We start from the raw sequence: 24,177 nt of genomic DNA on the forward strand, positions 1-24,177 counted from the left end.
GGGCTCATCAAAGTCCAGCTCCAGGCACCCTCTGCCTCCCCTGAAACAATCCATGGAAGTGGCTGTGGATCAGTCCCCCCCCAGTGGGAGCAGGGAGAGCTGAATCACCACATTGAGCAGCCAGAGCTGGGGCTGAAATCCATGGATTTATACCTTGGGATGAGAGAAACTTCCAGAGGCCTCAGTGGTGGCACTGAAGGCACCAGTGGGGCTGATTTACAGCTCCTTTGCTTTCCAGGGCAGACTTTGGGCTGGTAATTACAGATATAAGACAGGCACATATTTTCTCTCAGCACAAAAGGCTCCATCCTTTTTGTGCAGTTTTATAATTTGGTTTGTTTCATTATTTTTTTTTTAATTTCTTAAGTAGTGTGTGCCTCTAATTCACATCTAAAGGCTGAATTAATGTTCAGCTGAAGGCTGTCATCTCTCCATTTCTCTTCCCTCACAGGCCTAGAAAAGAATGTGCCTGATTCTGGAATCCCACAGATCTTAATCCTCCACCCCGTTGGGTCAAGCACTTTGTCTGACTCTGATTAGTCTTTGATTAGTGAAGCAATAATCTAATCAAGTCTTCCTGCCTTTCTCTGTGCAGTTTTGATGAACAGATTAATGCCTTTACACTGCTGTGTTAGAGATAAGTATCATTTGGGCTGAATTACTTGGGCAGGGTATTGACAGGCTGTTCCTCTTCCATATCTATCCTAAACTCCCTAATTAAAACCCAGACAAATAGGAAGGCAGAGAGAAGCTTTTCCTTAGCCACTCGAGCGAGTTACAAGTTGCCAGCAAGTAATTTGATTTTCTTTTGCTTGCTGGGTTGGTGCCTCGCTCCAGGCAGCTCACGGAGCTCTAAATGCCTGGCAACAGGGAGCTGACGTCAGCCCAGCTCTTCTGAGCCCCAGAAATGCAGTGCCTGGCCAGGGAGCTCTCCTTGGAGGGTCCTCTTGAAGGGCCAGGCTGGGTCTGACATTTCCTGGGAGCAGAGAAGTGAAAATACAAAGCTCGGTGTGGGTAGAGAGGGGGGTACAACCAGGGCTGCTGGGGGGTGTGAGGGCACAGAGCTGGGCACAGCTCTTCCCACGGGACTGAGTGATTCCTTCTCACCCAGTGGCACCTTCTTTGCCCAGCAAAGTGGCAGAGCCAGTGTCCTGCACAGAGCAAAACAGTTCCCTGCAAGGCAGTGCTTCCCAGTGCTTCCCAGTGCTTCCCAGTGCTTCCCAGTGCTTCCCAGGAGCTGGGGAGTGAGCTGCCCCTCAGCCAGCTGGCAGCACCTCACCCCAGTGCCTCCCGTCCTCCTGGGCTCCCAAAGGGACTCAGAATGTGGAGTTTTCTCCCAGATAAATGAATATCTGTGTGTGGCACCTCAGAGGCTGGCACAGTGTCCCGAGGGGAGCCCGCACAGGGGGTTTGTTACAGGGCTGGGAAGTTTATCAGCAGGGTGGGGGGTTCAAAACCCAAAGCTTAAATGACTGTTAAAATTTCAGGCTGTCACTGACGGCTTTGAAAAGCAAAGATCTGGGTGTAGGTGGTGTGCAGAGAGTCCTGACAGAGCATCCTGACAGAGAATTCTGACAGAGAATCCTGGCAGAGAATCCTGACAGACATTCCTGACAGAGAATCCTGACAGAGAATCCTGACAGAGAATCCTGACAGAGCATCCTGACAGAGGATCCTGACAGAGCATCCTGACAGAGAATCCTGACAGAGAATCCTGACAGAGAATCCTGACAGAATCCTGACAGAGAATCGTGACAGAGCATCCTGACAGAATCCTGACAGAGAATCGTGACAGAGCATCCTGACAGAATCCTGACAGAGAATCCTGACAGAATCCTGACAGAGAATCCTGACAGAGAATCCTGACAGAGCATCCTGACAGAGAATCCTGACAGAGCATCCTGACAGAAAATCCTGACAGAGCATCCTGACAGAGCATCCTGACAGAGCATCCTGACAGAATCCTGACAGAGGATCCTGACAGAGCATCCTGACAGAGCATGACTCTGCAAACGCCCTTTCTGTCGCTGCTCAGCAAATGCCGAGAGAACTCAGGGCCGGTTTTCTCTCCCCTTCTGTCTCTCTGCTGCAGGAGGGAGGTTTTCATGCAGGGGAACATCACTGCAGCATTTGAACCCCACACATCACACCTCTTTTTGCTGCTGCTCTTGGCAGAAATACTCGAGGCCAGCGAGGAGAGAACAGCAGGACCTGGAGCCCCGCAGGACCTGGAGCCCTGCAAACCGCTGCTTCTCCCCGGATTCTTCCCTTCCCTCCCCTTTGGCTGCTGCCAGGGAGGCGGCCCGCGGGTCCCAAATCTCTCGGGCCGTGCCGAAGCCTGGCCAGAAGCCGTGCAGGGCTGTTCCCCCCGCTCTGCAGTGCAGAGCATCCCCTCCCGCAGCGCCGGGGCTGCTCGGGGCTGGGGCTGGGGCTGCTCCGCGCTGATGTCTTGGTGGCATCTAGTGTTGAACTCCTGCAACAGCGGCTTTGGGGCCGCAGGAACCGCCTGGGCTTCGGGGATGAAGCGTTTTAGGTCTCTTTTTATGGAGAGTATCAGCTCCCAGCCGAGGCTTGGAGGCTCAGACCTCTTACAAGCACCCCCGGGACAAGGGGGATGGGGCTGAGTTGAAGGATGGGAGGGTTAGGTGGGATATTGGGGAGAAATTCTTCCCTGGGAGGGTGGGGAAGGGCTGGGATGGAATTCCCATCCCTGGAAGTGTCCAAGGCCAGGTTGGAGCAACCTGGGCTAGGGGGAGGTGTCCCTGCCCATGGCAGGGGGTGGCACTGGATGGGCTTTACAGTCCCTTCCAACCCACATCATCCCATGACTCGATGGTTTCCAACACCCTCCTCCTCCCTACCTTGATTTTGCCTTTGATGTGGATATTTAACGAGTCCTTTCTCCAACTTTGATCATTAATTCTCATTGTTTGGGAGCACTAATCCCCACTCCTCCACAGCAGAGATTTTCCCCTCCTAGGACAGTAATAAAAGTTTTGCAAGGAGGGAGCACCAAGCACTGCTCCCTTTTTCCTCTTTTTTTGGTCCCCTTTCCAACACAAAAAAAGCTCTACATCCAGCATATTGCATCCTGTGGCTGATTTACTGCCCCGAGCCAGCACAGAACCTTCTCTTGAAGCTACAAAACCTTGAACATCATCCAAACTTGAGTTCTTAGAACGAAAAGATTCCCAGGAAAATCAAACCTCAGGAGAATCACAACTGAACCCGCCACCACAATGAATTTCCTTTAAAAATTAAAGCCTATTTCAAGCCAGAGAGAACTGATTTGCAGAGGACATTTGGAGCTCCCCAGTCCCTTATCAGCAGCACTGCAAGCAGCAGGCAGTACCCAAGGAAAAGAGATTATTGTGTTGCTATTGTCTCTCAATTTTGGTTCCCTGTATTGGGAATAGGTCTCTTTCCCCTTTTTCAATGGGACAAAAGGGAAATAAAGTCGAATTAAAAAAAAATAGAAAGATAAAACTCATAACAAGAGTCAGTATTGGATGAATGGAGACATTTTTAGGGCTCTGGATGTATCAATTCTGTGCTCCTTTATTCCTATGCAAATGGAACTGAGTCATAAGAAGCCTACAGACTTTTTTATTCTAAATTCTGCATCGTGTAATGAACTTTGTGCTCATTCAGAGCATTCCCTACCAAGATCTCTAAGCTGCTTCTGCAAATAAATCAAACCCTGCAAGTAAATACAGGGGGTTTGTCTTTAGTGAGGATGCAACGAGCTGCATCCAGAGCCCTTAAACTGCACATTAAAACTTGGGAAGAATTGAGCAGAACCATTAATTGTTTGCAACCAAATAAAGCACAGCCAGAGCTTTAAAGCTCCACACTAAGTGGAGATGAGTCTGAGCCACAGAATATGTGTGTGGGTATTAAATTGGGGGATTCTTTGTCCTTTATTGAAGGCAACAACTCCTAAGAATTATTGGGAGCTCATTTCCAGCCTTGGAAATGGTGATTAAATCTGACCACACCCACCCCCACCCCCCACCCCTGCTGAGGGCACTTTCGGGAAGAAGCTCTTCAGACATTAAAGATGTAAGAGCTGCATTAAACATCAAATAGTCGATAGCCAGGGCTCAGCTGTGATGGATGGACACTGCCAGGGGCTCCTCCTCACAGGCACTTTGGAATTAGCCAGTGATTCCAAATGAAAATGCCTGCCAGGGCTTCCTGCTGTTCTTCAGCAAGTTTGCAGATGACACCAAGCTGGGGGGAGTGTGGATCAGCTGGAAGGCAGGAGGGCTCTGCAGAGGGACCTGGCCAGGCTGGATCCATGGGCTGATTCCAACGGGATGAGGTTCCCCAAGGCCAAGGGCCGGGTCCTGCCCTTTGGCCACAACAACCCCCGGCAGCTCCAGGCTGGGCCAGAGGGGCTGGAGAGCAGCCAGGCAGGAAGGGAGCTGGGAGTGGGGATGGACAGGGAGCTGAACAGGAGCCAGAGTGTGCCCAGGGGGACAAGAAGGCCAATGGATCCTGGCCTGGCTCAGGAACAGGGTGGCCAACAGGGCCAGGGAAGTGATTCTGCCCCTGGACTCAGCACTGGTGAGGCCACCCCTGGAGTGCTGTGTCCAGCTCTGGGCCCTCAGCTCAGGAAGGACATGGAGGGGCTGGAGCAGGGCCAGAGAAGGGCAACAAGGCTGGGGAAGGGACTGGAGCACAATTCCCATGAGGAGAGGCTGAGGGAGCTGGGGCTGTTCAGCCTGGAGAAGAGGAGGCTCAGGGGAGACCTCCTCACTCTCTGCAACTCCCTGACAGGAGGGGGGAGCCAGGGGGGGTTGGTCTCTTTTCCCAGGCAACCATCAGCAAGACAAGAGGGCTGGGTCTGCAGCTGTGCCAGGGGAGGGTTGGGTTGGAGATCAGGATGAATTTCTTTGCAGAGAGGGTGCTCAGCCACTGGAATGGGCTGCCCAGGGAAGGGGTGGATTCTCCATCCCTGGAGGTTTTTAAGGTGAGACTGGATGTGGCATCAGTGCCATGGGCTGGGAACCACAGCGGGGTTGGATCAAGGGTTGGACTGGATGATCTCAGAGGTCCCTTCCAACCCAGCTGATTCTGTGATTCTCTGATTCTATGATCTTCCACACGACCTGGGAGAGGAGGGAGGAGCAGGAGCACAAAGCTACAACCTAAATTCCAGGTTTGCAGGTCTGGCTTTGGTGCAGCTGTGCCATGGTGGCTCCATCCTCAGGAGCAGAGGGGCAGGAATAAGGGAAACTGGGAAAACTGGGTTCCTACTGGTGTAAATAAGCAGAGTTTTTGGCTAAAAGACCAAAAACCTGGCTGAATTTTTTCATCTCATTATCCTGAGCTCACTCCTGCCCATCCCTCAGCTCCTCGAGTGTTGGCCAAACACCTTTTTGTTTTCAAGTGCTAAACCCAATTTCCAGGCAGTAATTCTGTATTCCCTCACCTTTCCCTTTATCCCTCAGCCTTTCCCAGGGAAATGTCTCTCATGGGTCACTGAAAAATGCCCCAAGAGCAGCATTGGCAGAGTTTATCCTTCCAGCAGGAGATCAGCTGAGCTCTGTTGTGTGTCAGTGATTATAAAACCAGTTGAATTTTCCAAGGTAAAAGGGAGCAATATAACATAATAACCCCCCCCTCCCCAGTACCTTAACATTGAAATTAAGTCTTTTATCAGCCATAAATTTCCACAAAACACTTATCTCCCCAGTAATTACTCAAGAACTGACAAGAGGGTAATGAGAATTAAGGGACAAAACTGACATTATTATACAGATATTTGCCTCCTTTGGGTAACAAAAACCACGCAGTGAAATATTCAGATCTAACGTAGCTGGGCCATAAGATTTCCAGATAATATGTTAAATATTGTTCCATGTCAAAACATGCACAGGCAGATGGAAAACCCCACTGTTTACTCCTATTTGTGCTGTAGGTATTTGCATATTTAATTGCTCATTTACCCTACTCTGCTGCTTTTTATTTATGGATTGTGCAGGTGGTTGAAAATTAAGAGTCCACTTCTTACCAGCCCTGCTCATTCATCTTCTAGAGGGATTGACTGATTAAATTAATGAGCAGATGGCTTTACTTGTAGTTTTTAGTTGGTTTTAGTATTTATTTTTTTTTTCTCTCCACGGTTTCCACGTCCTTTCTCTTGCTTTAATGGAAACTGGTTGATTTATTTCTTTAGGTATTTATGTTTCCTTATTAAAGCGCCATCTTTTCTGGTGGTGTAAACACAGAACCCGGCTCGACAGGATCCAGGCTGGTGACTGCAACAGTTCTGAAGTGTTTTCCCAGGAAAATCCTTTTTATTTTCTTTATTTTCGGTTCGGTGAAACTTCAGTCCTTGCAGTTCTTATCTGGACACAGGAGGGCACTCGAATTCCGTTTCTTGAACTTCAGTTCCGCCACAAAAATAAAGAAACGTCACTTAAACGAGACTTAAGAATCTCGAACGACTCTTAACTTCACCTTTTGAAATGTTAAATTTAGAGAAAGCTTTTATTTCAGCGCTCTGAATATCCGTAAAGATGCTTCCCTTTCAGCTATAAAAGACCCAGGAGAAATGGGATTTTTAGTGCATTAAAAATGGGAATGAACCTTAGTCACCCAAATTCTCTCCAGCTCTTGGTCTGTACCGTGACCCCCTGAATCGTGGGGTTGATGTGGTTAAGAGTCACATTTAGAATTTAACTATTTATCCTGCTCAGGGCAGAGAAGAACAGGGTCCAGCCTGTTCACAATCAATCAACTTGAGCAGTAAAAGAAAGAAAAAGAGAAGGGAAACCTGTATTTGGTGATATAAAATGAAATAAAAGCCTTTCTGAACCAAACCTGCTTTCAGTGAGGGCTGGGCTTGCTTCCTTCACGTGCCCCTGACATCTGCAAATCACTAAATTTAATGAAACATCCACCACCTTTCCCTCCTTAAAACCAGCCCCTCCAGTTGCTACTTGTCTCTATTTTCATGCTTTGCTCTGGTTTTCATTGGCTGCCAAGAATTTGGTTTTTACCTGGGTTGGAAAAAAACTGGCCCAGCTCAGGATTCCAAAGGAAAATCAAGGTTCTGGGCTCTCATTTCCACTCCTGATGGGAGACCCCTCAGCCAGAACTCAGGTGGCCTCACAAAAACTTGGCAGCAAACTTCTCTTTTTGAATAATCTGCCCCCAAATTGTGTTCCCCAGTCTTGTCCTCTCCAAGGTACCACTCACCAAAAGCTGCTCCTCCTCTTTATTTGGGATGAGGCCACATAAATCCAGGGCCAAAAGGGAGGTGAAAGGGGGAGAAAGGGAAACTGTCTTGCTCAGAGAAGCAGCAGCCAGTTTTCTCTTGCTGAGGAGGGGAATTGGAACTGATTTTGGGGTGTCAGCACACCTGGAATTTCAGCAAGGAACGTTTCACTCAAAGCACTGAAGCTTGCACAAGAGCAGCACTGCAGGTGTTGTTAGAGCAGCTCTGGAGGGGTGGATGGAGTGTTCCCTGGATGGAGGGGTGGAAGGAGGGGTGGATGGAGTGTTCCCTGGATGGAGGGGTGGAAGGAGGGGTGGATGGAGTGTTCCCTGGATGGAGGGGTGGAAGGAGGGGTGGATGGAGTGTTCCCTGGATGGAGGGGTGGAAGGAGGGGTGGATGGAGTGATCCCTGGGTGGAGTGTTCCCTGGATGGAGGGGTGGATGGAATGGTGGATGGAGTGTTCCCTGGATGGAATGGTGGATGGAGTGTTCCCTGGATGGAGGGGTGGAAGGAGGGGTGGATGGAGTGTTCCCTGGATGGAATGGTGGATGGAGTGTTCCCTGGATGGAGTGTTCCCTGGATGGAGGGGTGGATGGAGTGTTCCCTGGGTAGAGGAGTGGATGGAATGATCCCTGGGTGGAGTTGGGATCTCCCTGGATGGAGTGTTCCCAGGATGGAGTGGTGGATGGAGTGTTCCCTGGATGGAGGGGTGGATGGAATGGTGGAAGGAGTGTTCCCTGGATGGAAGGCAGTGCAGGATAACACCAAAGAACCAGCCTCCTCTGCACCTCCCGTTGCCATACTCTGCAAAAAGGGCCCAGAAAAGCCACATCCCAGTGGGAGCAGGGAGTATTTGGCAATCCAGGTGCTCCAAGATCAGCCCTGGAACAACCATCGTGATTAAGTGCCTTGACAGCCCAGTCACTGCTCCTTCTGGTCAAGTTTCAAAGCACTTTAACGATACATTTAAATTGAAACAAAATTAAGTTTCCGCAAACAGACTCTGTGTGGATCTTCCAGCACAAAAGGATTTGCAAAATGCATAAATATTTCCTCTTCACAAGTCTTGGATGCCCTCATGCCGTGTGTTGTGTGCTCTCTGGGAGCCCCCAGCCCTGCCCAGAAACACAAGGACTCCCTTTAGTGGCCCCACTCAACCTTTAACCGGAGGAACTGGAGGGTTTTGGGCAGAAAAAAACCCTGATTTTCTGTGCCAGCACAACATCTGAGCAGGGCTGGCTGTGGTGAGCTGGTGTTTTACAAATAACAAATTAGTTAACCAGTTCCAGCTTGCAAATCTTTTCTTGCTTTCCCTACGTCCTGCCCTGACACCCTCTGAAGGGGTTTTTGTCCCCGACACCCTCTGAAGGTGTTTTTGTCCCTGACACCCTCTGAAGGTGTTTTTGTCCCTGACACCCTCTGAAGGTGCTGTTTGAGCTTTCAAAGAGCCCGTTGAACCTCTGGGGCTCCAGATGTGCACACACATCCCAGCACATCTGGGAGTATCTCAGCTGTGCCAGGAGATCCAAACATCATTTTAGGGAAGGGCTGGGCTGTCTGCTGGAAACTGGGTGGAACATGATGGGTGAGTAACACCCTGTGTGTGACAAATTCATGGGCCACACGTTCTTGAGAGATGACAGATCACTGGGCATTGTTTAAAAAAACCCAGTGTATTGTACACTGAGACTGTGCTAATTGTGATATCCAGTGTCCTTGAGTGCAACTTTCTGCTGGCAAAGGACAAGTTTACTTGTTACAGCAAATTACCCGTAATTAATCCTTATTTATATTGCTCTGCCCCTCAGAGGCACCAGAGAAGATGAAGGAAAATAAACTTACTGGAAACACAGGGGGGAGAGGACACAGTGTGGAAAACTGTGCTGGCCATGCAAGGCTGGGGGGGTGAGGGATCCAAAGGGATCTGCCCAGGGCACCCCAAGAGCTGAGCAATAACACTCCCTAATGCCTCTCACTTGGGATGGAAAATGATAAAAAATATCCCCTCCCCAGATTTTCACGCTTTAGTGCAAGGAAACAGGTGAGTAGGTGTTAAAATACCCTGAATTATCCTGGTTGTCACTGCTTTCCCCACACAGGGAAGGTGTCCTGCCCACGGCAGGGGGGTGGAACTGGGTGATATTTAAGGTCCCTCCCAACCCAACCCATTCCATGATTCTGGGGGCTTTAATAAAAACCAGATCCAGTGACTTATGGCTCCAGGGAGATGATGAGAAGCTGGATCTCCCCTAATGCTGACTGGATTTGCTCCATCCAGGGTGTGAGTGGGTGTTCCTGAGCATCCCTCTGCCAGGAACCTGCCCCCACAGCCAGAATGCAAAAGGATCACTGTGATAAAGTGAACACAGAGCTATACCAACCCTCTCATTTCCTAAACTTAAAAAAGCAGGACTTGAACCTACACAAAAGGAATCAAAACCCTTCATACTCCCTTTATATTATTTTCTAGTAAGGTCAGCTAATTAAGCTGGGGCCCATACCCCGAAAATGATGGTTCAACTCCTTCCCCTACTAATGAATCCCCAAGCTAAATTAATCTCCAGAGCAAGTTTACTCCTAGGAACCACTATTACAATCTCAGGTAACCACTGGATGATAGCATGGGTCGGCCTGGAGATTAACACCTTAGCTATTCTTCCTTTAATCTCAAAGAGCCATCAGCCACGAGCTGTTGAAGCTTCTACCAAACACTTTCTAATTCCAGCAGCTGCACCAACACTACTCCTGTTCTCTAGTATGACCAACACATGATTCTCTGGCAGTGAGACATCACCCAACTAACCCACATAGTACTGACAACTGCAATTTCAATTAAACCAGGCTTAGTCCCATCTCATTTCTGATTTCCAGAAGTCCTTCAACCCTAATGACACGTCTCTGAGTAGCCACAGTAAGAGATCCAGCCGGGATCTCTGCCCCGAGCTCCAGCCCGGCCCTGCAGGACCCAGGTCATGCCCAGCTGGTCCCTGTGCGTCCACCTGGGAATCCTTCACCGTGTCCCAGCTCCCGGCACCGCCGGGAAAGGGGGGGTTGGACGTCACCGAGCGCCAAGTCGGGCTCTGGAACATCGAGTCTCCTGCAAAGCGCAGCCCTGGGAGCGCTTCCCAGATTCCTGGAGTACTTCTGAAGCAACCCCTTTGTTTTCTTAGCTATTAATGAATTACTCTGAAAAAACGGAGCAGCCTCGGAGCGAGCCGGTGCGGTGGAAGGTGTCCCTGCCCGGGGCAGGGGGTGCAACGAGAGGGGCTTTAAGGTCCCTTCCAACCCAAACCGTCCCCTGCTTCTATGGGATCACGGAATATCCCGAGCTGGGAGGGACCCACCAGGATCACGGAGTCCAACTCCCGGCCCCGCACAGGACCCCCTAAAAATCCCCCCAAACGTTTCCCAAACGCTTTTTTCCAGGCAGACTTCGTGCTGCCACCGCTGCCCTGGGGACCCTGTCCGGGAAAAAACCCTTTTCCTGATCTCCAACCCACGGCCGGTCCTGTGACTAAAACCCCGATTTGGGGCTGACGGGGGGGGCTTTTTCCGCGCCCCTCCACATGGGATGCTCCCCTGAAACCATTCCCCTCCCTTCCCTGCCTCTCCCCGGGAGATTTATCCAGCCTCTCCCGACCTTCCCTGCCTCTCCCCGGGGGATTTATCCCGCCTTTCCCGACCTTCCCTGCCTCTCCCCGGGGGATTTATCCAGCCTTTCCCGACCTTCCCTGCCTCTCCCCGGGGGATTTATCCCGCCTTTCCCGACCTTCCCTGCCTCTCCCCGGGGGATTTATCCAGCCTTTCCCGACCTTCCCTGCCTCTCCCCGGGGGATTTATCCAGCCTCTCCCGACCTTCCCTGCCTCTCCCCGGGGGATTTATCCAGCCTTTCCCGACCTTCCCTGCCTCTCCCCGGGGGATTTATCCCGCCTTTCCCGACCTTCCCCGCCGTGTCCCGCACTCGGGGCGGTGCCGCTCGGGGGGCAGGTGATGCCCGGCGGGGCGGGGAGAGGAGCCACCTCCTCTTCCTCCTCCTCCTCCTCTTTCTTCCTCCTCCCTCCCCTGCTCCGGGCGCAGCGGGGGAGGCAGCGAAGTTGGGCGTTCGCCGGGTAGTTTTTCTGGTGGTTTTTCTTTTTTTTTTTTTTTTTTTTGGTTTGGACAAGTTCGGGAGCGTTTCGGAGCATGGAGGAGCAGCCCGGGGTGTCGCGCCCCCGACAGCAGCGCGGGGAGGTGGCGGGCGAGGGGCTGCGGTGACCGAGACCCCCCGAGCCCCCCGAGCCCAGCCCAGCGCTGGGAAAGCCGCCGGCATGGCCCGCTGGATCCCCACCAAGCGGGAGAAGTACGGGGTCGGTGAGTGCCAGCCGGGACCCCCGTGTGCCCCTTCCCTTCCCTTCCCTTCCCTTCCCTTCCCTTCCCTTCCCTTCCCTTCCCTTCCCTTCCCTTCCCTTCCCTTCCCTTCCCTTCCCTTCCCTTCCCTTCCCTTCCCTTCCCTTCCCTTCCCTTCCCTTCCCTTCCCTTCCCAAACCTTCCCAAACCTTCCCAAACCTTCCCAAACCTTCCCAAACCTTCCCAAACCTTCCCAAACCTTACCTTCCCAAACCTTCCCAAACCTTACCTTCCCTTCCCTTCCCAAACCTTACCTTCCCTTCCCTTCCCAAACCTTACCTTCCCTTCCCTTCCCAAACCTTCCCTTCCCAAACCTTCCCAAACCTTCCCAAACCTTCCCAAACCTTCCCTTCCCGGGCATCCCCCTGCGCGCTTTGGTGGTTCTTTGCTATTCCCAAGGTGTTCGCTCCCCGAATCCTTAGGGATGGGATGGAGGTGTGTGCCCAGCTCGCACCCCGGGCAGCTCCGGGAATGCCTCAAGTTCCGGGCTGGCCGCTTGAATTTTGCCTCTCCACCCGGATTTCCAGCGGGGAGAGCTCCGGGCACTAAAAACGCCTCCTGCTGTCCCCAAAGGATGTGGCTCCGAAAGGTGGTGGCAGGATAAGGAGGTTGTAAGGGCCAAATTTCGGGTTGTGGGTGCCACCTTTGCCAGGGGCTGGGAATCCTGACAGAGGGTGAGGAGTGGTGAAAGCTGGGCTGGAATTGTCCAGGGCCAGGTTGGAGCAACCTGGGCTGGTGGAAGGTGTCCCTGCCCATGGCAGGGGGTGGCACTGGATAGGATTTAAGGTCCCTTCCAAACCATTCCAGGATTCCATGGTAATTTATTAACACTCTGCCCTGTCCCCCCTGATGTTTAAAAGGAGATTGTTTGGTGCTGCTGGCTCGTTTTTCTCTAGGAGGAAATAACCCCTGGGGTTGCTGATAAAAGTTCTGCTTTTCTTGAGAGTTTGACAAATTGAAACCCGCAGTTTTGAGGTTGGCTGGTGAGAGTTGGGCAGAGAACACTCGACAGGAAACCACTAATGACATAAAACAGCTTCTGGTCGTTCGTTTTAATGAAGGGTGATCTCCTCTGCCACTTCTGTGCTCAGCAGTGGATTTCTGGGGGTGAGAAAAAAAATTAGTAATTTCATGCTTGCAAAGTGGTAATTCCCAGAACTCCCTCGAGGTTGCTCAATCCATGAGTTTGAAGGTGAAAAACTTTGATCTTGCACAATTTTCAGAGGGTGAATTAGAGTGGAAGTTACCTCCTGCTTTCCAAGTGGCTTTGCAGGGAGGCAGCTCCCTTCTCTCAGGGCTAAAGCTGCAGAGATCTTCCACCCAGCACAGCCTTATCTACTTTCTCCAGGTAACTGGGAGGGTGTGGAGGGTTGTACACCCTGAACTTTGCTTCTTTCTGTGTAGGGAACAGCCCACAGGGTTTCTCTGTGGCAGAGTGTGTGTGTGTGTGGCTCGGGGAGATGACTCCCAGCACCTGCAGCTTCCCAACTTTGCTGTTGTAATCAGGTAAACTCTGTCCTGCTGGTTTGTTTGGCTCTGCTGGATCGTGCTGAGGGTTTTTCCAAGCACACCTCTGAGCAGGGCTGTTCTCCAGCCCGGGATGGCCTTGGGCAGTGGGATGAATCAGAGGCACTCCTCTCTCTTCCTTTTTATTAGCTTCCGGGGGGAGTTTTTTGTGCTGCCCTGAGCCAGCTGCTGGTTGTGACAGCTCCTCTCCCACAAAAGGGCACTGGCTCCTGAGTAAGCAGGGTGGAGGGAAAAACTGCCTCTTGCCTTCTGCTTGCACTCCAGAAGTGTGGGATGGGATGGGATGGGATGTGTTCCCTGCCAGGATGCTGCTCTCCCTGGGTCTGTAAGGCTGCAGCTCTGGGGTTTTCACTGCTGAGGTTGATCCCCAGGCAGGAAAGAGAATAATTCCTGTAGTGCTTGGCTCTGTCAGGCTGTGTTGGACACATGGCACTGATGGAATCAGTGTGGTGTTTGCAGGCTGGACAGTTGCTGATCCACAAGTGTGTCCTCTGCTATGCTCAAGGGATCCATCCTCACTGGTTTGGGGCTTACTTGGAAGGAGTTGATGAGGATTCAGAGGGAAGTTTGAGCTCCTTGGGCTGTTAGTTGTTACCCAGGGGTCTGTTAGTGGCTGAGGTGGGATGTGTTCCCTGCCAGGATGCTGCTCTCCCTGGGTCTGTAAGGCTGCAGCTCTGGGGTTTTCACTGCTGAGGTTGATCCCCAGGCAGGAAAGAGAATAATTCCTGCAGTCTAGTTCTGTCAGGCTGTGTTGGACACATGGCACTGATGGAATCAGTGTGGTGTTTGCAGGCTGGACAGTTGCTGATCCACAAGTGTGTCCTGTGCTTGCTGGAGGAATCTGTTCCCAGCACTTTGAAGGAGTTGCTGAGGATTCAGAAGGAAGTTTGAGCTCCTTGGGCTGTTAATTGTTACCCCAGGGGCCTGTTAGTGCCAGTCCTCGAGGTGGGAATGCCCTGGGTTGTGTGATACAGGCCATGGGATGGTAACAACTTCCACCCAGTTGGGAAGGGTGAAAACACAACTTCATTCTTTCCAGAAAGAAAAGACTGGGAAGGGATCTTATCAATCCATATAAATATCTCCAGGGGGTGTCAGGATGGTGCCAGGCTCTGTTCAGTGGTGCCCACTGACAGGACAAGGAGTGATGTCCATAATTTAAAACACAAGTTCCACCTCAATAGGAGGCAGAACTTCTTTCCATGGAGGTGGCAGAGCCCTGGAACAGCTGCCCAGGGAGGGTGTGGAGTCTCTGGAGACATCCCAAACCCACCTGGGCAGGGGAGTTGGGCTGGGTGACCTCCAGAGGGCCTTTCCAACCCTAAATATTCTGAGATTCTGTGAAAGAACCCACCCCATTGTGTTTGTTGGTGATTTCTGCCTTAGGAATTACTGCAGAACTGCTTGCATTTATTTTAAACCCAGCCCTGGAAGTCATGCCAGTGCAGTCAGAAATTCCCAGAAGTGACCAATGTGATTCAGTGTCACTTGTCTGAAGGGGTTTTTTTTGGGTTTTTTTTGCACTTCAGAGTGGTTTGTGTCCTCGATTATATTCTACAGATTCCTGGATGGGGGGTTCCAATGGATTTGCTGCCTTTTAGTTTTGCCCTGAACTGGTTAAAGCTGGAGGGTGGGCTGGGACAGGTGGCACATGGGCCAGGTTTGGAAGTGCAACGTTGGGAATGGCAGCATTTTTAGGGAAATGTGAGAGATCTGGTGAGAGACAAATGGTTTAGAGGTTCTCACTTGCAGTGAGTTTTCCCCCAAGTGCCAGATGGGCCTTTAGAAGCTGCAGCCTGGTGAAGGGAGCAGCTGATGGGCAGCATCTTGTCTCTTTGAGCAACAAGATTGTCTGGGTCTCACTGAGCTTCCTTGCAACAGCCCTCACCTCATTTAGGAATCAAAGTTGCCACCTGGTGCATCCTCTTTGACAGCTGATTAGTTTTGGGGCCAAACTGAAGGAAATAAGCTTTTCTTGTCCAGTGCTTCTCTGAAAAGCAGGTTGTCATGTGCAGAATGCCTTTCACTCCAACTCCTTTCAGTCAAAAGACTGCTCTGAAGGGAAGAACACCTGAATTACTCCCTGTGATTTTTAATTTTCATTATCTACTTGTTTTAAAATTAGAGCATAGGAAAGTAATTACATTGTTGATTCCTTTTCTGCTGGCAGTAACACGGGTTTGCATTAACTAACTTTTAAGTACCACACTTGAGTTTTTAAAAGCAATTCTGTCATTAGTCATCAGCTGTTCTTAACATCTAAGTGGCCTTTGTGGACTGGGGAAGACTGTTAATGGGATGAGAGAACCTGGAGTCTGTGGAATCATAAATTAATCCATTCTAAGTTGATTATAAACAAGCAATCAGAGCCCTTTTTTCACTCCTTCCTGCAGGCAGGAGCTGTTGTGCTGAGCCAGGGCAGGGAGCTGACCCAGCTCCAAACCAGTTCAGAAAAGCAAGGACTGGGTTTTCAGCCAGGGTGGTTTCCAGGGCACTGGAATGATGGATCAGCTACAAGTGCTTTATGTGTCACCAACAGTCAGCAGGACAGGGACAGGATGGGAAGTGTTGGTTCATAATAATGCAGCTTGATCTGCTCAGTCAATACACAAACATGATCCCCCAGAGGCAGGAATTATTCATTGAGGTTTTGTTGGAAGAGCTTTGAGACGTGAAACCCAGAGGAGTTTGGATTTTGGGGAAAGTGGTGGGATGGTGAAGATGGTGGGAAGCACTGGGAGATTCCATTCCCTGAGGGAAGGGCTGGAGCTGTGCCAGGGCAGGGTCAGGCTGGACTTTAGGGAAAGGTTCTTCCCCCAGAGGGTGGTTGGCACTGCCCAGGCTCCCCAGGGCAGTGGGCACAGCCCCAAGGCTGCCAGAGCTCCAGGAGGGTTTGGACAACTCTCTGTGGGACAGGGTGGGATTTTGGGGTGTCTGTGCAAGGCCAGGGGTTGGACCTCCCCCCTTGGGGGTCCCTTCCAGCTCAGGATATTCAATGATTCTACAACCCTCATTTTTGGGGTATTTTTGGCTGGGGAAGGAGCAGGCAGATGATCATGCTGGACCTCTGACAGGTAATTCCCTCTGTCAGGTGCTGGTGGCCTCTCAAACCCGTTCCACTTCTCCTTGCTCAGGGCATGGGACTGTTCTCATGGCAGGGAAGTGTTTGCTTTGTCCAAATCCCCCGTGGTGCTTTGGTCCCAATCAGCTGCCTCACATCTTAGGAACAGCACTTGTAGCTGCTCCATCATTCCAGTGCCCTGGAAACCACCCTGGCTGAAAACCCAGCCCTTGCTTTTCTGAACTGGCTTTGAGCTGGGTCAGCTCCCTGCCCTGGCTCAGCACAACAGCTCCTGCCTGCAGGAAGGAGTGAAAAAAGGGCTCTGATTGCTTGTTTATAATCAACTTAGAATGGATTAATTTATGATTCCACAGACTCCAGGTTCTCTCATCCCATTAACAGTCTTCCCCAGTAATGTCTCGAGTGTGCCCCAGTGCCTGGCAGCCAGGGGGGTGATTTCTGTCAGGGGAGATGCCAAGGGGCAGAGTTGCTGCACAGGGAGATTTTTCCTGCTCCTGCTTTGATTTGGGAGCATTTCTGGGCCATCAGGTCTTGGCTCCCTGTTCCAGTCCCACCCACCTGCGGGGTTGTCTGGACAGACAGCTCGTGATCAAAGGGTTTCACAGGAGTTCAGCATGTCAAATTAGAGCAAAATTCACATTTGCTTCGACTTGCTGGCCTGCCCTTCCTGCAGGATGCCTCTGCCTTGGCACCCCAGGCCACTGTGGTGGCTCCAGAAGGATGGAGGAGCCCCTTCCTTCTGCAGGAGGGACCATCTTCCTCTGCATAGAAACACCCTAGAACTGCTCATTTCCCCCTCCATTTGCTTTATTATGATTTATGGCTAAAAAGTTGTCATGTTGATAGAAATAGAACAGAAACAGAAGAGCAGATTTCCAACAGGGAAAAACAAACTCTTGGCATTGCTGAGACCAGAAAGTTTTGTCTCTTTGGAGTAGCACATGACACTGTGTGAAGATTATTTGTATACATGCATTATATGTAATAGTGACATTTTATTTCTGATTAATTTCTGACTTTTTGTTGCTGTCTCTGCAGTTTATTTGATGTGAAAGTTGCTTTCCTAGTCCTTCTATTTTTTTTTTTAATCCAGTCTGTCTGCTCTGATTTTTTGTGATTTCCATTCTGTTCTTTAAGTCATCCCCTGTGAAACTAATCCTGTGGACTTCAAAGGCATCACTGAGACAAACAAGACTCGTAAACTTGCTCCTTATCTTATTCCTTCTTTGAAAAGAAGTATTTTTCCAAATGTCTGGTGACTTCTGGGTGCTTTAGTTCCTTGGGGTCCACCTTGAATGTTTAGGAATTATCTCAGGGCTCACCTTCAACAGTCCTAAATCCCTTTATGGAGGCTCTAAATCCTCTCTTGAGGTCTCCAGAACTTGTGGTTGCCTTCTAGAATAAGAATAAAAGTTCCTGAACTGAGGAAAAAACCTCATTGATCTGTTTAATATGCAGATGAGCAGTAAATGTGTAATAATCTTTGTGTATCATTCAGAGGATATTCATTCATTCGTAGCCCTTCTGTGGTCAAACTTGCTGAAGCTCCTATAATTTGAAAATCAGCATTTTTTTTTTGCTGTTCAGTTTGCTTCATTGAGGGGTAGGACATTTCTCTCAGCTGGTGCTCTGAAGGAAAATAAAGCCCTGTTTGTGCCAGCACGTTGAAGGCACCCCATGGCCAAGCCTCAAACCTCCTCAGCCCAAGGTCATAAACACATTTATCCCCCTGCTACCAGAATGAGGTGATGCTTTCAAATCCAGTGCTTTTAATTTATAATGCCTGAAATCCTGCAGTGAATTTGGGTGCCTTTGCCAGGAAACATGTGCTAATAAAACCAGGCCATAAATATGAATTACTGAACAGCTCCAGAGGCAGCCAGTTCGTGGTTGCCTCCAAAACCTGATGATTTTGCAGAATTGTGAGTTGGACCAGTGGTTTAAATGATAAAAAGTGTCTTTTTTGGAGCTGTACAGGCTGTACCTCCCAGGGAGATCTCCCTGGAATTGAGGGGGGAGCAGAGTTTGAAGGATTAATTCCTCTGGCAGCCTCTTGGAGCTCTCAGGGTGTCTGGCCCCCTGTCATAGAATGCAGCTAAAAAAAAGGAGTGGCTGTTCGGTGGAGATTCATCCTTTGGTCATTGACACTCGATTTTTTTTGGAGGTGTCGCTGCAATAAAAACGAAACTCATTCTCCAAAGTGCTGAACCTGGGCAAAAAGTTCCTGAGGGTGCAGTGGAGATAAGTTTCCTGCTCTTGGGGAGCTTGATACTTTGATCCTCTGGCGTAATAAACCCATTTATGACTCGAGCACTGAAGTTCTAAGAGTGGTTCAGAATGTCACAGTGGCCAGTTGGTTCTGTAAAAGTGCCTTTTTTTTTCCTTTTTAGACCTCATTCTTGCAGCACTTCCATCCTCACTGCTCTGATGGAGTGGGGGCTTCAAGCTGCGGAGAGATGGAGCTTTACAGGGGGCTTTACATTATTCCTTAATGTAAAGGAATAAAGTAGCTCTAGGAAATGAAAGGAAGGCCACAAGTGTTTCCAAATTCTTCATCTCCTGGCATCTCTTGCAGTTTCATTAAAACTAATCTGCTTATTGCAACTTTGGGGGTAGTTTGTTCTTCGTTCTTCTGGACAACAAAGGGTTCAGTCAACGTTTCCTGCTCCTCATTTTAACTCTTTTCCCCTGTTTGCCATTTTCTTGTTGCCTGAGATAGGTGGCAAGGGGCAAAAATGCTTTGGGATTGAAGGTCTCTGGAAAGGAGAAGCTGCAAACCAGTTCCTGTTCCTCTGCAGTGCCAGTTCTGGTGTCATTCTGCAGACACAGATCAGTGAACCATTAAGGAGGGTAAATTTGTTATGAAGCCCGTGTTGAATGAGAAGAGCTGGAGGTGCAGAGGCCAAATTAAATCCCTGGGGTTGTGCATGTTGGAAATCCTCCTTTTGGGAGCCCTGCCAGCACCAGGGAGCTCCGGGTTTGCACAGAGGGTTCATCCAGTGGAGGTAAAAACTCCTTGGCAGCACATCCCAGTTTCTCCAAATGCAGTGGGCTGAGCTGTGAATTCTCCTCCTGAGAATTCACAGAGCTCATGTTCCTCCTCCTGAGCACGTGGATGGAGAGGGGAAGGTGTTGGAGCCTTGGGAACTCTGGTTAAAAATTCCTGCTTGGAATCGGGGTGGGTTTTATTTGCAGCTGGTGAAGTGGGGACCCCTGAGACCCCTGAGCTTTACATTCCCTGGGGGTCTCTCAGCCTGGGCTGGGTGTCAGGAGGAGGAGGTGTGGTTGTGCCAGGTGTGGTTGTGCCAGGTGTGGTTGTGCCAGGTGTGACTGTGCCAGGTGTGATTGTGAGGCCAGCAAGGCACAAGGGTGAAGTTTGAACTCAAATGAACCTGATGGTTCAGAGCAGCCCGTGGGCACAGTTGGACTCTGGGCTCAAACTCCTCAGAGCTCTCATCTCTCCCCCCCTCCCTCCCTCTGGAGTGATGCAAACAGCAGAACTCATTAGATAGCAACATTTACAGCTCTCCACAGTAGCATTTCCAAGTTTTCATTCCACTTCCTTTGATGTTTTGCCCAGTAAGAATTAGGACAGTAATTTCAAGCCAGTGGCAAATTCAATGAACTCCTTTGAAAGTGCCACACGCCTTCAAGTTGGGAACCAGCTGAGGGGCCAATTTATCCATGATGGGGTTGGGGTTTGGCTTTCACAAATCTGAGTGAAAATGTCATTGAAACAGTGACTTCTGTGCTTCTGTGAACCCCTTCTTTCGGAGAGATCAACCCCAAGAGTGGCTTTGTGCCCTTTTTCTTCCGAGTCTCTTTGCCCAAAGTGCACAGAAGAAAGGAACACAATATTTTAGGAGCACTGAACTGCAGTGATGCCAACAGGCTGAACACAAACCAGGGGCTGAGCCCTCTAAAACCAGTGGCAAAACTTGATTTCTGTGGTCATGTGGTAGTTGAAACAGTTTTTTGGGGTCAGAAGGATCTCTTTAAGGAACAAGACTGTGTTTAAATATATTTTTGGGAGAACACTAATTATTCAGGCTGGCTGTTGCTGCTCAGGTTTCAAAGGGGCAGAATAAAGCTGCAGGGCTTGGAAGGTGGGCACCTTGCACTCCAAGCACCCTTTAACCTCCCAGGGTCTCCAAACCCCCTGTCAGGGTGGCATCCAGGAGATGGAGAGGAGCAGGTCTGGTGTCCTGAGTGTTGGGAAGGTCACTGTGGCACAGGGAATGGATGTCCTGGGGAATGAAGGAAGGAAGGAAACACTCAGAGGATGTGCTTTGTGGGATTGGAGCTGGTGACAGATGCAGCTGTGGCAGCACCAGGCTCTGGGGTTGGTGGAGCAGCAGGAACATCTTGGGCACTTTTCCACTTCCTCCTGCTCAGGGTGAGCCTCAGGAACTGCAGGTTGGTGGCACTGGTTTCTTGGAGGGTGGCTGGAGGAAGTCTGGCTGGATGAAGGGAGGAGCTGCCAGCAGCTGGGTTGGGAAGCCTTTGGTCCAGGAGCACCTTCCAGCTGGGAACTGGAGGGTCTGTTCATCCCCCGGGAACACTGGAGGTTGGTTTGGGATCAACCACACCTGAAACACAGGCAGCCTTAAAAAACTGCTTGACACTGGGGCTAAACTTCTTCCTTGATCTCCCCTTGTCATGTCTGAACACTGTTAGGGGGACGTTGTTCTCACTGGGGGCAGGAAGGAGACGGATGCTGGGATGCACTGGGAGCTAAAATTAAAGCATTCCTCTAAACCACAGCCTAATTAATCATAGAAGCACAGAATTCCAGCTTGGAACAGACCTCAAGGATCATCTGGCCCAACCTTTCTTGGCAGAACCTCGAAGAACACCTTAAATAGAAAGATATATCAAAGCAACCTGATAAAAGTTTACGAAATCTTCAAGAGGAGAGGCCAGGCTGTTTGATTTTTTCCACCTGTGGGGAACTTTCATGCTGTTCCAAGGAGACTGGAATTGCAGGTCTAGTTTTTTGGTTATTTTTTTTAATTTCTCAGGCACCAGGTTTGGTTGGGTGCTGGATATTCAGGAGCAGGTTGGCTCCCACCCTGACTTATTTCTGCCCTGGCTCACAGCACTCCCTCTCACTGCAGACATCAGCTGAGACAGCTAATGGAGATTAATCCCCTATCTGAGCTCAAAATCCCCAAGGGCCCTTTAGAGTGAAAATAAGAAAAGAAGAAGAGGAGAGCCCAGTGAAGAAAATGTCACAGTGAAAAAGATCTGTGTGTGTTACCTGGATGGAAATCAAACCACACATTTGGGGGGGTCAGTTCCCAGGAATTTGGCTGCTCCCACCCCGAGGGACAAAACAGCTCGTGCTGTGCTCTTGTTGTTGCTGCTGCCCAAATCAGTGTGTTTAGGATGTGTTTTCCCAGGCTGTTTGCAGTTTAGGTGCACTCTGAGAACCGAATCTCCTTTATTTTTACACCCCTCCTGTGCTATAAACACTCGGTGATAAATATTTGAGGGGAAATGACCCATGGGAGTTCTGCAGACGTGAAAATATGGGTATTATCTCTTTATTTATTTATTTTTCCCCCTTGTAATCAGCGTGTCTGTTGCTTCAGCAGTTCTGGATCGTCTCAGTTTGCCTGATTTGAAGGTGAGGAGCTCTAATTAAAATCCCTGGGCTGATTTGTGGCTGCTCCAGAGCATTGGTGTGGAGCTGCCCCTGTTAAAGCAGCCCCTGGGAGCCCTTGTGTAACCTCCAGAGCCACCTCTATTCCCATGGGCTGGGCTTGGGGAGTTGTTTTTTCTAAAGCAGTCCAGGCTTTAAGAGATTAAACTGAGTCCAGAATCTGAGCCAGTCTATGCTGGAGAGAGAGAGACAGGATTAACCAAAAGATACTGATGGCTGAAAACCTTCCCCGGGCCCAAACTTGGGAACTGGTTTCATGTCGAGTGTTTGTGCAGGATGGACTCTGCAAACCTGGGATTATCTGCCTGTTCCATTTCTGAGAAAACTCATTATTCAGGAAAAATCTTAGACTTTAATCAGCTCTAATCTGGCAGGAAACACCCTCCTTTGGGGGTGGTTATTGGGGTAGCCTGAGGTTGGAAATGGAAGTGTTGGAAGCATGTGGAGGACAGTGGCTCCTCCTGCTTTTTTTCTTGGCTCTCCAAAGCAGGAACTGAATCTAAAACCCAGCAGTTACAGAATCCAGACTGGAAAGGCCACGTCACATCCTCCTGCACAGGCAGGTGCTGTCATTTCTCATTTAATGCCCATTTTTAAGGCAACCCCACTTAAAAAAATGCTAAAAACAAGTAAAATATATTTCTGTGTGTGAGACCAGCCTGAAACAATAAGAACACAAGATGTTAAAAGTCATGAAAGCACAGAACCATGGAGTGGTCTGGGTTGGAAGGGACCTTAAAGATCACCTCATTTCACCCCCTCTGCCATGGGCAGGGATAGTCCCACCTCGAGCTCCTCAGAGGTTTGACTCTGAAGTCTAATGATGCCAGTTAATTACAGCATTTCCAGCTGCATAATCCTGTTATTCTGGATTACTTGTGTTCAAAATGCTGAGCAGCCACTTGGGACTTTGTAAAATTGAGACTGAATCTCAGCATCAACCCTTCAGCAGTGGGAATATTTTTAATAACAGTCATAAAATGTACATTTCTCCCAGAGCTGAACCATGACTTCCTTTTTTTTTGAAGAAGAAGAAGCAGCAGCCTGACATCTAAACTTTAATTATTCCATTCTCAATTTTTCAGACCCAAATTCCTGGGAAGTTACAAGAACGTTTTTCGCTCGAAACATCAAAAAGCCTTTGTTCCCGCCCGGAATTAATTCCTTGGGCAGTCCCTTGTTTTTTAAATAAAGCCCCTGTGTTTTTGGTGCTGTCTTGGCACCAGAGAACATACCAGGCTCCTCCAAAGGGGGCTGTCCAGCAGCGAGGCCATTTTTTAATCCGGGGTTGTGGCAGCATAAAAAGCAGGGGAACTTCTGTTTCCCTGCACTGGGGGTTGACTTTTTGGTTGAAAGATGGAATGAGATGGAGTCTGGTTGTTGCAACAGCTCTGAATGTGAGTCTTTGTTCCCAGGAAGCAAAGCCAGCCCTCTCCTATCAGATAGTGGGAGGGCAGGCTGGGGGGAAGTGGGACATGGCATTTGGAAGTGGTTCTCGTGTCTTTGTGATGGGTGGAGGGGGGGGTTTGGTTTGAGCCAAGTCAGAGATAATGGATCTTGCAGTGGCTGTGCTTTTCAGGCCAATAATCCACGTTTCAAATGCACTTGTTGAGAGAAGGATTCCCTTTCATTCTGCTTTGAGATCCACACGAAATGGGATGTGACAGGTTCTGCCTCGGTCGCTGGGTTTGGGTGTTTTAGCTGAGCTTTGCTTTTGGGACAGCCTTGACAATGAGTTATTCTGGGGGTAAAATGGGTCTGGGAATTCAACTATAGTGGAATCATAAAATGGGTTGGTTTGGAATGGACTTCCAAGTGCCAATCCAGTGCCATCCTTGCCACGGGCAGGGACACCTTCCACTAGCCCAGGTTACTCCAGCCTGGCCTTGGGCACTTCCAGGGATGAGGCAGCCACAACTTCTCTGGGAATCCCATCCCAGCACCTCCACACCCTCCCAGGGAAGAATTTCTTCCCATATCCCATCCAAACCTCCTCTCAGTTGGAAGCCATTCCCCCTGGAACTGCTGGATCTCCCCCAGGTTCCACCGAGATCCAGCTCAGGCTCCGTGAGCTGCTGACAGACCTCTTGCAAATTTAAGCTTCTCTCCAGGCTCTTTGTCCAAAAGTGAAGCTTTTGTGGGTTTTTTAGAGTGTGTTTGGGGGTTTTTATTCGTAATAGAATTGTACTTCTCCTTTTCTGCCCCGTGCACAACACCGAGGTTTCGTGCTGTGTCCTCTGTGTGGTGTCTCATGGATCAGGAATGTGTGTGCTGGGATTAATCCGGT

At 49.8% G+C, this 24,177-nt stretch overlaps 1 protein-coding gene and 1 long non-coding RNA gene across 5 annotated transcripts in view; both read left to right on the forward strand.

Moving 5' to 3' along the window:
- The first annotated feature begins 5,108 nt into the window (after positions 1 to 5,108).
- On the forward strand, positions 5,109 to 6,437 carry LOC135403722 (uncharacterized). Its single transcript, XR_010425473.1, has 2 exons — positions 5,109 to 5,164; positions 5,457 to 6,437. It is a non-coding gene; the product is annotated as an uncharacterized LOC135403722 (long non-coding RNA).
- A 4,827-nt stretch (positions 6,438 to 11,264) lies between these two features.
- The window catches only part of DOCK5 (dedicator of cytokinesis 5), an 84,037-nt gene continuing 71,124 nt past the window's right edge, over positions 11,265 to 24,177 (forward strand). For 2 of the 4 annotated variants that reach the window (XM_064637984.1, XM_064637985.1), the window contains exon 1: positions 11,265 to 11,580. In XM_064637984.1, coding sequence (XP_064494054.1) covers positions 11,538 to 11,580 — 43 coding nt within the window. In that variant the 5' untranslated portion in view covers positions 11,265 to 11,537. The remainder of the gene's footprint in view (positions 11,581 to 24,177) is intronic. The other 2 variants (XM_064637982.1, XM_064637983.1) reach the window with 2 other exon arrangements.

The sequence above is a fragment of the Pseudopipra pipra genome, chromosome 28 (genome assembly GCF_036250125.1).
Source record: "Pseudopipra pipra isolate bDixPip1 chromosome 28, bDixPip1.hap1, whole genome shotgun sequence".
NCBI classification, from domain to species: Eukaryota; Metazoa; Chordata; class Aves; order Passeriformes; family Pipridae; genus Pseudopipra; species Pseudopipra pipra.